The sequence below is a fragment of the Gossypium arboreum genome, chromosome 13 (genome assembly GCF_025698485.1).
Source record: "Gossypium arboreum isolate Shixiya-1 chromosome 13, ASM2569848v2, whole genome shotgun sequence".
Taxonomy (NCBI): Eukaryota; Viridiplantae; Streptophyta; class Magnoliopsida; order Malvales; family Malvaceae; genus Gossypium; species Gossypium arboreum.
Window position 1 is genome coordinate 95,286,883 of NC_069082.1, and position 14,288 is coordinate 95,301,170.

General features: G+C 32.5%; 1 protein-coding gene across 1 annotated transcript; it reads left to right on the forward strand.

Annotated features, from left to right (window-relative positions):
• The first annotated feature begins 12,974 nt into the window (after positions 1–12,974).
• Positions 12,975–14,044, forward strand: LOC108463560 (germin-like protein subfamily 2 member 1). Its single transcript, XM_017763484.2, has 2 exons — positions 12,975–13,179; positions 13,311–14,044. Exons 1-2 carry the CDS (start codon positions 13,071–13,073, stop codon positions 13,853–13,855), a joined length of 654 nt encoding a protein of 217 aa, XP_017618973.1. The 5' UTR covers positions 12,975–13,070; the 3' UTR covers positions 13,856–14,044.
• Positions 14,045–14,288: the final 244 nt, after the last annotated feature.

The following is a 14,288-nucleotide window of genomic DNA, read 5'->3' on the forward strand; positions in this document are numbered from 1 at the left end:
ACAAAAACTTACACAAATAAAAAATTTGCACCCCACAAAAAAAAACTTTGTTCATCCCAAACTCAAGCTGTTCATCCCAAACTCAAGCAAATAAACTTGATGAAGAACGCTTACAATTCAATTGAAGATTAATGGCCCAATGGGACTTAGCGTAATGAAAACGAAAGGCTTCGAACAACAATTAATAGGGAAAATAAGAAGAAAGGCACAAACTTTGAGTGAAAAGGAAAAAAATAAAAGAACAATAGAAAAGAAGGGAACGTTTTGGGAACATAAGAAGATGAAGTTAATAAATTTAAAAAAAATAAAACTAATTTACGGAATAGCATAAAAGTATTTCCTTATTGCTTATGCAAAGACTCAAACACAAGACCAAATAGTATACAAAAGCTTTACCACTGAACCACTAGGCTCATTGTTGACATTAGTTGATCAAAAATGTTATTTATGCCAGATAACCAAGAGTAAAGGTTTAATAAAAAAAAAGAACAAAAATTACAAAGAAGAGATTTGAACACAAGACCTCAGGTACATAAACAGAACTCTTAATAACTGAACCAAATTAACACACTTTGCAAAATTTTCAAAATCTTAACTCAAAATCAAGAGGTAACCACTATTGGTTTCGTTAACCTAATTTATTCTAATCTGATTTTTGGGATGTTACAAAAGGGGTCTTCTAATTTAAAATAGAAGTAGGCAAACGATTTACTAAGTAATAGGTTGTCAAAACACATTCTTCACAAAATTTAGTAGGAACATTTGATTGAAATTTTATAGCTTGAGCAATATCTAACAAATGTCTATACTTATGCTTAACAAAACCATTTTGTTGTTGTGTTTGAATGCAAGAACTTTGATAAGTAATCCCTAGGGAAGATAACAAAGAATTACATCCATAATTAAAAAATCTGATGCCATTATCACTACAAAAGTTTTAATGGTCAAAGAAAAATATGTTTGAATAAGGGTAACAAATTGTTTTAAAATAATAATGGTGTCACTCTTAAGTTTGAGAAGGAAAACCCATGTCATTCGCGAAAAATCATTATTAGTTAAAAAAAATGATGCCCTAAATGTGTTGGAATTTTATAAGGACCCCATAAGCCAAGGTGTACCAAATCAAAAGGTGCATTTGCTCGTGAATTATTGACAGTAAATGGAAGTCTTGTTTGGTTAACCAAAGGAAAAACATGTCAATGAGAGATACAACTATTGTTGAAAGTATTACAAGGCAAATAATGTAGCTTATGCAGTTTGGATATTAAAGCATGCCCAAGACGAGCATGCCATAGGAATGGATGATCTTATGTCGTCAATGAAGAGACTGGTGTTGAAACAAAATTCGTTGGCTATGGAAAAGATGGTGGCAAGAGGATGTAAAGACCATGTTTCTCCTTACCAATCACCTTCATCTATCCATTGCAAAAGTCCTGAAGAAGACAAAAATAAGGATAAAAAGAAACAAAACATCGTAATTCACAAGTTAGGTTTGAGATGGAAAGCAAACTAAAATTGAAATTTGGTACATGAAAAACATTAGTAAGTTTAGTAGATGGAAATAAAGTGTAGGAACCAATATGTGTAATTGGAATCAATTTTCCAATAGGCAATTGAATGAAGAATGATTTTGAAGCACATGAAACAAGAGACTTCAAGTATTATCCATCAGATATCATATGATTTGTTGCTCCAATATCCAAAATCCACTGGAAGAAAGATGGTTTAGAAACCATACTTGCCATATGTATAGCTCCCTCAACTGAAATAGTTGGTGACTTGGAATAATTTTTTAAAATATTCAATATCTACTGATACTGCTCTTGAGTTAATACTGGTGCTGTTGGAAGAGACTCGAGCAAAACCTCATTGGTACCAACTTGATTGACCATCAAATTGACAGTCTTATGTTTGGTAAACTTAAAATCTGGTGGAAAACCAATAAACTTGTAACATGTTTCTCTATTATGCCTTTTTATTTTACAATGGTTACAAACCCCATTGAATTGCTTCTTTTGAACTTGTTGTTGCACATTAGAAGAATATAATACCGTAAGATTATTGAAAGAAACCCTTTGAAGAATGTTGACGTTGTAACCTTTCTTATACCAACATTGAATAAGCAAGATTTACTAAAGAAAGTGGCTATATAAGCAAGACTTGACTATGAATGGTAACATATAAGTCATTTAAACCTATAAGAAATTGAAATAGCCTTTGTTGTTGAATATAATCAGAATATATTTGGTCTATTTCACAATTACATGAAGAAAGTGGTACCAAAGCATGAAATTCATCCCAAAGTAACTTCAATTGTGTAAAGAAAACAAAAATAGAAGCAGTACCTTAAACATGTGAGGCAACCTCTCAGTGTAAAAAGTATATACGAGTTCCATCAGCTTTGTCATATCTTTCTTTAAGATCTTTCCACACCTGTGTTGCATTAGTGAAAAACATGATACCAACTGCTAATTTGGAACTTACACTATTCAAGATCCATGAAAGAACTATCGCATTACAACAATCTCATTGTGATTGTAGATTCGGTTGCACGACTTCCTTTATGCATGATCCATTGACAAAACCAAGTTTGTTCTTGGCTAAGAGTGTGATTTGCATTGAACGACTCCAAATAGCATAGTTTTCATGACTGGTCAATTGATGCGAAACCAACTAGGCACCTTTCGTATCAAAAAAATGAGGTTGTTGAAGTCAACAGTGATAAAAGACTCACCATTTCTGTTGATTATCCCTGAGGTCATCATCACAGAGGAAAAAAAACACACAACACAATATGAAAGGAAAATTGAACCAAGAAAACCAAATCTGAGAAAGCAGAAAAAGAGAAAATAACTAAGAAAGTAAAAGCAAAGAAAGCAAGAACAAGAAGAGTGATGATCAACCAATCTCTGTCCCCAACGTTGTCATGTGTGGTGGTTTTGATACCATGTTAATGGATCTACAAAAAATTAAGAACGATCGCAAAGAAATAGAACATAAACAAGACTGAAAAGGAAAACTGATTTTCCATATTGTATATGCTTTCTGCACTATTATTTATATATAAAGTCTTTATAAACTGCTTCATAACTACTTCTTAAACTAACTAACCAAATTAACAACTGTTAAATATATTTAAAAAGTTTACATTTTGGCTTAATAGCTCACCACTAGCAATGAAAAAACTTGGATAATTTCTTACTTCCTTACCACAAAATGGAGAAGAAGGCTTTTGGAAGCTTCTCTCCCACTAATTCTACTTTATCAATATTAGAGAAATTATCATTAGGCTAATTAATCTAATTTTTTTCTCCTTCTTAACGGTGGTGATGAATAAATAAGAAAGTTTAGTGGAAATCCATGATGGAAAATCATGTTCATCCACTAAATTTCATATATATATTAATCAAAGCATCATACAACTGAGATTTAAGGTTGAGAAGATTAATGGCAATCCATTGCTATGATCAAGGTGCTCACTAACTTTAATAAGTTTCTAGTCTAATTACACCTTAATCCATGGCATAATTCATTTTCAAGTCCTAAATTCTCATAGCACATTTTCCTTACTCTTACATTAAACTTATCCATTTACTAATCTTCACAATCTCGTCCATAGGTCATATAATAAAATTTGAAATTCAATTGAAATTTTTATAATTTTCTCAATATCATATTTAATTAATAATTAATTATGTTAAAACTAACACTCGTATTTGGGAATTTATTTCACACAATCATTGAGACAATGTAAATTCTGACATGAAAAATTTGGGGTGTTATATGGAGAAAGTAATTGCATTATTCAATTATTTAGAAGAGGAATATTCGAGTGTTTTGTATTTTCATATTTGTGTAACCGTTAGTAAATAAGGTGAGTGGGGGAGAGTTCATATTGGAGATTACAATAGTTTAAACTTAAATCATTGCTTGTATCATGTGATTTCATAGTGGAATATTCTCTTAACAAGGCTCATAAATGTAGGTTAAGTTTGAACTGCGTTAACAACAATATATTATGTTTTCTCATTTTATCTACGCATGCTATGTGACAAAAAAAGTGTATCAACTTCACTTGTCACACCCTACTAATAGACTTTATTTGTTTTTTAAAGACTAACAAAAAAATTGTTAATTATGAAAGATTTTATCTTCATATAGAACATAATGACTATTATTTTGGCTATTCGCATGATAGGACGAACGAAAATGGCGTTATAGGCTATTGAGTGGTCTACTATAAAAAAATTGTACAAATTTGGTGGTCATGTGCTCTCCATCCCCTACAGTAACAACAAGGTTATGCATCCTTTCACCTTTACCGACTGATTCACGAAGCCATACAAAGGGCTCGCCATCTTCAGAGCTTGTTCCTTCAATCCCATCTTACTGTATGCCTCCCACGTTAGCACTTTCAACGGGCTTCTGCTATCAACCAAAAGCCTCTTACATTGAAATCCTACCACTATTACAGAAACAATTATCAGTTCATTTCCTTCTTTGTCCTCTATGCCAAACATAATCTTGCACTTCTCTTGCTGATGTGGTTATTTAGGTCTATTAACTGATATTACACTCCTAAGGTGAGCCTTTATCTTGGAGTTAGAAATTGCCCAATCATCATTAGTACCTACAATAACATGGATGGTATCTCTAACATGCTATTTACTTCTATTCATACCTTGCAATCCTGACCCCGAAATTGAAGCATTCTACACTACAAATTACTTTGACTCATTGTTTCTGATAGCTTCTTCGATAACATCTTTTAGGGAAAATAATCCTTCGTCTTGTGTTCCCTATCATTATGAAAGTGGCACCTGTCCTTGGAATTGTACCTTGCTTGTAACACCCCTTACCCAAGTCCAAGACTGAAGCTGGGCACGAGGCATTACCTGACTTAAACACATGCATTCAATCTTTTCTGAAATGTAAAACTAGGTCAAATTAAAACTTTCCTTTCATAGTCCGCTGATTTTTAATATGCGTCTACGAAGCCCAAATCATACTTTGGAAATTGTTTGAGATTAATTCAATTGCTTATGAAAACTTTGAAAAATATTACTTAAAATAAGGCACACGCCTGTGGCTAGAGGCCGTGTCCTCCATACAGCTGAGACACACGGCCGTATCTCTGTTCGTGTGTTTATTACCATTAATTCTGACATGCAAATTTTACGTACAAGGGACACACAGCCGAACAACATGCCCGTAGGCTGATCGTGTGTCACACACGGCCTAGACACACGCCCATGTGTCTACCCGTGTGGACAATATAAGGCTATCTACCAAGCCTTTGCCACACTGAAACAAAATCTAACATCAACCAACACACCAAAGATTAACTTAATATGATTTCTCAATCAAGCAACCATAACTAAGACCCCTATACATTACATATAATCAACCATGCTAACAAGTTCACATTCATGAAAGGCTAGTTGCATTCACATAATAACTTTCAATGTTAGCCATTTTCCATAGCCTTATACAAAATGAATCAAATGCTAAAGTAAGCCAACATATTTGGCAAGTTAACAATGAAACTCAAAAGTCGAGGTCCTATACATGCCATAATCAAAATAAAAGGTCTAACTATACGAAGTGCTTCGGATAATAGTGTGACTGGTTTCTCCGACGTAAAGATGATCCTCGAGCTACTATGGCAGCACTATAAGAAAATAAAAACGGAAATAGGGTAAGCATAAAGCTTAGTAAGTTGCATAAAAATAAACAACAACTACTTATCGTAAAGCAATATGCTCATAATCTTTCATAGTGGATTCATGATTACCATAAACATAAGTACAACTTACTCATCACCATTCTATACAACTCATATAGCATACGCTAAGCCCATAACTCATATATTTCAATTAGGTACCTATACAACTCATCACATAATCATAACTTTTCTCATTTCGATATAAATCATAACTCTTTTGTTGAACCATTTGGAATACTATCGGACACTTAGTAACCTTAACATGGGTTAAGATGCCGACGCCATGTCCCAGACATGGTCTTACACTGGCTTTCATATAGTGAGGCCGATGCCATGTCCCAGACAGGTCTTACACGGGCTCTCATCTATCAGTGTCAGTGCCATGTCCCAGATAGGTCTTACACTGACACACTACAAGCTAACGCCATGTCCCAGACAGGTCTTACACTAGCTTATGTATCGCGAGCCTGATGCATGTCCCAAACATGTCTTACACTAGCTCTCGTCTTAATGCCAATGCATGTCCCATACATGTCTTACACTGGCTTAAATATCTCGAAGCTGATGCATATCTCAGACATGCCTTACACTGGCTTAAATATCTCGAAGCCAATGCATGTCTCAGACATGTCTTACACTAGCGCACATATCACCCATTATCATGGTACAAATATCCAAGTCTATTCTAAAGGTTCAACGAAAGTCTTTACTACGTAGGTTTCTCAACATGTATTCTCATATTTCAAAATCGAGACGATTTGGGCCATATCAACTCAAATACACATTATAAAGATATAGTTGCATTATTGACATACAACTTACCTTGGAATACAAAAATGTAGACGGCTAGACGATTTACTCAACTTGCTTAGTCTTCCTCCGGTCCAAGCTCAGTTTCGTGTTTCTTGATCTAAAATAATAAAAGTTCACTCATTTAACCTCTAAATGAATTTAACCAATCATAATTTCACATTTTTGGCAAAATGACCATTTTTTCCTCAGACTTTCAAAAAATGACCATTTTAGCCTTAGGCTCAAAAATCAATTTTTATCAAATTTCTTCAAATATTAAGCCTAGAGAACCCTTATTACTCTTATAGTGACCCAAAATTCCATTTGTTTCACAATATTACCATCCATTTTACAAACTTTACAAAATGGTCATTTTTAGGGTTTTCATAAGAAGTTCTTTCACAAAAGTTGTTCACTACACCCCTAAGATTCATTTTCTTCCAAAAAAACTCAGCAAACATCATAAACCATTTCATGGAAAAACCTTAAACTATTAACCATTTTGCAAAATGGTCCCCTCATTAACTAGCTCATGTTACAATGGTTCCAAAAGTGCAAAAATTATAAAAAATAACCTTCAATTTGACTTACTTGCAAGAGGATAGCTTGGCTGAAATTTTTGAAGCTTAAAAACCCCTCTTTTTCTGGTATGAATGGTGGGAAGAAGATGAGAGAAAATAAAATATCATTCTTTCCTTATTCAATTTTATTTTTAACCAATTTAGTCACCAAAACCTACCTAACTTAGTCAACTTGGTCAAATCTTGTCCCTATGGCCAGCCAAGCTTCTTTTAAAGGTCTATTGCACTTTAAAGGCCTCCAATTATGGCTGTTTAGCTATTTAGTGTATCTATCAAGTAAAATAGAACTTTTACCCTTTATGCGATTTAGTCTTTTTTCAAAATTAAGCTTCCAAACGCTAAAATTAATTCACCAAATTTTTAATGCACCTATATAAACATGCTATAACTCTAATATAATAATAAAATAATTTCTCTGACTTTGAATTGGTGGTCTCGAAACTATCGCTCCGACTGATCTTAAAATTGGGCTGTTACATCACTTGGCTTGGTCGCATAAGGGATGGGCTCGCCAATATTCCTAGGTTTGTGACCTGGCTCAAGATATAGGCATGCGAAGTATTTAATAGGGTATAAGTTTCAAATCGACCATGAGGGACATACCTTCTTGTAAGCTCGTGTTGGGGCTTCTAAAAAGTTTGCGAGGAACCACTTGGAGAGCCTTTGTACTATCCCCCACCCTACACATGTAGCCATGGGAAGAAGGCCCCTGTTGACCCCAAAAATTTTGTAGCGATCTGACTTTCCTTTCCTGTAATAACCTGATAGTCATAGGTGTCGGAAAATACATTTTTGAGACTCTGTTTTCGTAAATTAGACTTGTAAATATTTCTAATAAATATTTACGAAGTTAGTTGTGTGGTTAATTAGGTTTTGGTTAGGTGAATTTGCACGAATTAAGAGTAATTAGGTAAAATAACTAAATTGCATAAAGGGTGAAAATTGAATTATAGATTAAAAAAATTTAAAGGGACTAAAGAAGCAATTATGCTATTGGCATTAAATGAGGTGGCATAAGATTTAAAACATGTGAAAATTTATTTTATATATTATAAAATAAACCTTAAATGTTAAGTAAATATGTTATATTATTATATAATAATATATTATATTATTATAATAAAACAAATAAATAAAAAGAAAAAGGAAATAGAAAAAGAAAGAAAGAAACAGAGAAAGCCAAACGAAACAAGGAGAAAAAGAAAGAAGAGGAAGAAGGAAGGAAAAATTAGGGTTTCAAAGTTCCAAGCTCAATTGGTTAGTCAATTTAGTCCATTTTCTTGTAATTTTTATGTTTTTGGAATCCCGATATTAAACACTACCCGACCCATGTCAAAATTTTAGAAATTATTGAGTTTTTAATTGTTGTCTATGTTGAATAATTTTAGTATTAGGGATTAAATTGATAGATTTTTAAGTTAGAAATGAAAAAGGATTGAATTGTAGAATAAATTGTAAATTTTGAGTAATAGGGACTAAATTGTGAAAATTTGAAATTTAGGGATTTAAGTGAAATTAGGGAGATAAATTTAGTTTAAATTGGAATTTTTATGAAAATATAGGATTAATTGTAAAAAATAAAGTTAGTTTAGGTTTAGGAACTAAATTGGAATTTAAGTAAATATTGAGTCAAATTTTAAAATATTAAATATGAGATTAAATTGTGTTGTATTGATGAATTTTAATTGTTTTAATTCAATAGCTAACGACGTCGGAACCCTCGACTAAAAAAGGAAAAGATAAAGTCGACGAGGAATAGCTCAGAATTTCTAGTTTGTATTTCTATAATCCGAATTTAGTTATTAATTTTTATAATTCGATTTAATGTATATGGTAAATGTTGAGGTGAGAATTATTGTGTTTTGCAATTGAAATGGATTGATTTAGTTTGGGATGAATTTATTAAATTTATATTGATTGAATTGGTATATATATTGAATATATATTGATTATTTAAATTGAATTGAATATTGGTTGTATTTGAAAAGTGAAATTAAACCCTATTAACTGTATCGGGCTGAGTCGGATATAGATAGCATGATATAGGATTGGAAGAGTTCAGGGATTTATTCAACTTCGAGTTAATGAGACACTAGGTGTCAATTTATTACTTCGAATATGTTCGATGAGACACTAGGTGCCAATTTACTTCGGTTTAACCAATGAGACACTGGGTGTTAAATTATTACTTCGAATTATCTAATGAGGCACTGGGTTCCAAATTGGTGTGTTTGGTTGGATCCGTGTATCCGTACGAGTCCGAGTCGTGTTAATAGGGGTAATTAATTGAAATTGCATTATGATTGATGTTAGATGATATTGTATGTGAAATGAAAATGGGACAGTGAATTGAAATATGGATTGAGACACATGAATTGTGAATTCATGAATTGGATATAGAATGAACAAAATTATTGTTTAAATGATATGTGTATTATATTGTGAAAAGCTATTTATATAGCAAATATGAGACTTGAGATATTGTGAAACAAATGAAATGTGATATGGTTATTGAAATATTTAGATTGTATATTCGTGATTTCATATTTTTTTATATTCGGATTATAGAAATACCACTGAGTTTTTACTCAGTGTACGGTTTTATTTTCCGTGTGCAAGTTATGTACTAAATTTTGATCGCCGATTCAGCATCCAACAACGGTCTTGAACTCAAATGTGGTGATGTTTTATCCTTTTTTGTCGACATGTACTTAGGGTGTCTAAATAATAATTATTTTGTGGTTTGATTGTAAAGTAAATGATATTATAAGTTTAATATTGGTTAGTTATATATATATATAATATGCGCTAATGTTTGAGGTCATATTATGGCATATTTTAAGTTAACGCTAAAATGAACATAATTTAGGTAAAATAGATTAAATTTGGCATGTTTACAAGTTGGATTTGAATGATGTTCTATTGATATGTTTTATTGATATAATTGTGGTACCTATGAAGGTACATTGGTTAAGCACCTAGGATGATTGTTATGACATGTTTTGGATGCGTTTGATTGTGTTTTGAAATTATGTCTGTTTGATCGGTAATGTTCAGAAACTCTATTCTGACGACGGATGTGGGTTAGGGGTGTTATGTTTTCTCTCTATACAACATATTGCAAGTAGTCCTCTTCACCTCCTCCGCCCCCACGAATCTATGAGCCCTTTCGTACAATTCTGCCAGACTTTACAACCTATTGTCCTTAAACGAATATAGCAAATGCTCATTTATTACCCCTATAATAAAGATGTCAATAGGCTACAAATCTTCTAATTTCTTTGTGTTCAAAGTGGCTGCATAAAAATGTTTGATATATTCCTACAAAAACTCTTTCTCTCTTTGTTTAACCGACATAAAGCCCAATGGAGTACTCATTATTGTCCTATGAGCATGAAACCTTTCCAAAAACATTTGTCCAAGCTATGTGAAACTTCATATAGACCTTTGTAGTAAAGAAAAATCCCAATCCTTTGCACTCCCTCTCAAAGTTGTGGAAAATGCTTTACACTTTGCTGTGTTTGTGGCACCTAAAACATTCATGTAATTGTTGTACTGCATCAAATGTGCATGCAAGTCCCTTTTTCCCTTTAAAACTTCATTTAGGACCCTAAACTTTGGAGTTAAGCCTACATCCACAATTTCTTGGGCCAAAGGGTTATTGGAATAGAAAATCCAATCCATACCCTACACGTCCGGATCAAATGCTTGAACATCCTGATGTAAAGTGTTGACTTCCTATTGCCAAGGTATTCCATGCACACTGTAACATTTCTCTTGCAAAGGTACAATATTATTGTGGTGTTCAGAATGGTCCGATTACATTTTCCTCATCGCCTCTTCATTTTGCCTAAGCTGCTCTTGATGAAAGAGTTGTGTACCTCATATTTTGTTGTAGCATTTGCTCTTTTTAAACCCTTATCTAGTCTTGTAAATTCGTAAGTTGTTGTTGAGAGAACTCTTGGTCGGAAAGGTTGGCAGTTTTTTGTTCTGAGGGAAAATTTAGGTTGAAAGATTGGTGGGCATTCTACTGTCTTGATTTACCTAGATTCTTTGGTTAGTTGGCAAACCAACCGACGAACAAATCAAACTCTCGCGAGTGGTCTTCAATCTCGTCTCTTGCATTCCAGTGTGGAAATGGTTGGGTTGGGAATCTCTTGTTCAAGTGAGCCATATCGACTTCTGCTCTTCTTTCTGATGGCCAAAAGTATGCCCACGCTCACCGCACCTTGTTGAGTGTTTGCTTATTTATTCATTTCTTAGTGTAGCTCATCCACATGTATATAAGGCAAGGTCTACTGAGGTGACGTGATAGGGTGACTAGGCATTATGCGTGGTGACACATTACCCCCTAGCAGTTGTACGTGTCCTAGATACCCCCTAGAGGATATGAGCGAATAGGGTAAGACCATGGAAGTGGTGAGCAGACATACTGAGCGAACTATTAGGGAGCTAGCTAGGTTGGTAGTGAGTAAGACCCTAGCTAGTTGAACCATACCTCGCCAACTAGGATGAGTGGCAAGCACATGTATCGGGCGAGCAGAGTTTACGTGGCATTCTCTATATTATTTGTATAACAGAACTCAATTGAAGCACATACGGTTTCAACTTAAAATTGAAACACACAAAGTAAAACGTATATGATTATTATTGATATTTCAAGAAGATCATTATTTATTTTCTATGAAATCATGTCTTTTTAATAAAAGCTAATGTACTTCATAATACTATTAAATGAATTAAAATTAATATATTACTTCATAATATTTAAATGCTAAATTATTAAACAAGACTTATAATCTTTATTCCATCTTAAATAAAGATTAATTATTTTTATTTCATAATTAACATCTGGAAAATATAAAATTATTCCTACATTTATTAACAAATAAAACAACAAATTTATACATCACACTAATAACATAGTAGGGAAAATTTTTTAATAAATAAAAAGTATAAATAATTCTTTTTAAAAATAATTTGGTTAATAGATATGAGAAAATCATTTTCATAATTAAGATTTGGGAAAACCGACTCTTTAATAGAAAAATGTAATAAAAAATAGTGTGAATAGGTTTGGGAAAATTATTTTCATAAATGAAAAATATATTGCGGGTGCTGAATATAGTTAGATAAGTGTTTAAATAAAATATAAACAAATTCTTTTTAAAAAAAGTTCAATTGCCACATGTTTAGAATGGAAATTGGGAAAATAAAATTTTTAGGTCTACATTACAATCGAGAAAGAAAAAAAAGGCAAAAAGATTGAAAGAGTTTTTTTAGAAAAAAATTAATGACAATTTTTCTTTTTTAAAAGAAAGTGACAAATTTTAACTATCCAAAATTTTATGGCATATTGACCGGTTAGTCCTTTCATTTTCAATTTTAATATTTTTCAGAATACTTGACTAACACATGTGTTTTTCAACAAATTATTTGTAAGTGTTATGATGTTTAAAAAACAAAATTAGTATTGAAATATATTATGTAATTTTCTTGATTATTTACAACTATAATACATATAGCCCAGAATAACATAATTGGAAAATTATATTTTTACATAAAAATTAGATTAACCCTTATTTTTACAAAATTAAATCAATATGAATTTCTTAAATAGATTATTTAGCGCACACAAATGAGTTTAAATTGTAGAAAAGATGAATGAACTTAAATATAGTATTAGATAAATGAAACAATTACCAAATATTCCTTATGCCTTAATATCACCAACTTCTTACTCATTGTAGCATCGGAACTGCTAAAAAGAAGGCGTCTTTGGTGTTGTTCATTGCCAAAAATAGTTGAAGCAACTACCTCAATCTTCAAAACCACAACTTGATTCCCTACTTTTCCTGTCCTCTCTCCATAATTTATCTTTATATTCCATTCCTCAACTCTTTCCAATTCACTATCTCTTTGCATCCTTTTTTATTTACTTAACAAGAACAACAACAATAAATTAATCAATCATGAGGGCTTTCCCAGCGCTTTTTCTTGCATCTCTTGCTTTAGTGTTGGGCGCCTCTCGTGCTGATCCTGACTTGCTTCAGGATGTATGTGTTGCCGATCTTTCTTCTGGTATTATCTCACTCTATTTTAATGCTTTCTTTTCTTTTTTTATATCCTTAAAACCACTTATAGTTATTGCTCTTTTAGCTTCACCTAAGTGTTTTTTTATCATGTACTTGTGTATGTTTCAATATAAATAGGAATAAAATTGAATGGGTTCCCCTGCAAGCACCTTTCAACTATAGGAGCAAATGACTTCTTCTTTGCCGGTCTAGCCAATCCAAACTTCCCTAACAACACTTTGGGATCGCTTGTTACGGCAGCTAATGTGGAAAAAATCCCAGGTTTGAACACCCTTGGAGTCTCCATGTCTCGTATCGACTATGCCATCGGTGGGGTCAACCCTCCCCACACCCATCCACGAGCATCAGAGATTGCATTCGTGTTGGAAGGAGAATTAGAGGTTGGCTTCTTCACTACATCCAATGTGTTAATATCAAAGCGTATCAAGAAGGGAGAAATATTTGTGTTCCCCAAAGGATTGATGCATTTCCAAAAGAACATTGGGAAGACACGTGCATCTGCTATTACTGCGTTCGATAGCCAGTTTTCAGGAACACAGTCCATTGCTACTACCCTATTTGCAGCCTCACCAACAATTCCAAATGATGTATTGAGCAAGGCATTCCAGATTCATCCTAGAGAGGTTGAGAGAATCAAGGTCAAATTGACACCTAAAAAATAGATTAAATCAAGTTTAATATGTTGTGTTCTTAATAATAAGAAATAAAAAAAAAAGAAGCAAAGAGTTATGGTTATATCTAAAATAGAAAATAAGTATTTATATGATATTCAAATTTATTATTATTGTGATACATAGAATATATAAACTTAAACTATGTTAAAAATATAAAAGATTAATTTATTAAAATAATTTTCTTCATTATACTCTTACCACCACATTTTTTAGGTCTTTAGGTCCCAATATTATACTTTAAAAAAAAGGGTTATATTTTAGATATCAAAATCAAGCCAAATATAACAATTAAAAATGGAAATATACAAGGATATATTTGATATAAATTTTAAAGGGAATAAATTAGAATGCATAATGTTACAATGTTATATATATTCTAACATACATTGAGGACAACGCACATTTGCAAAAGTGAAAAGCT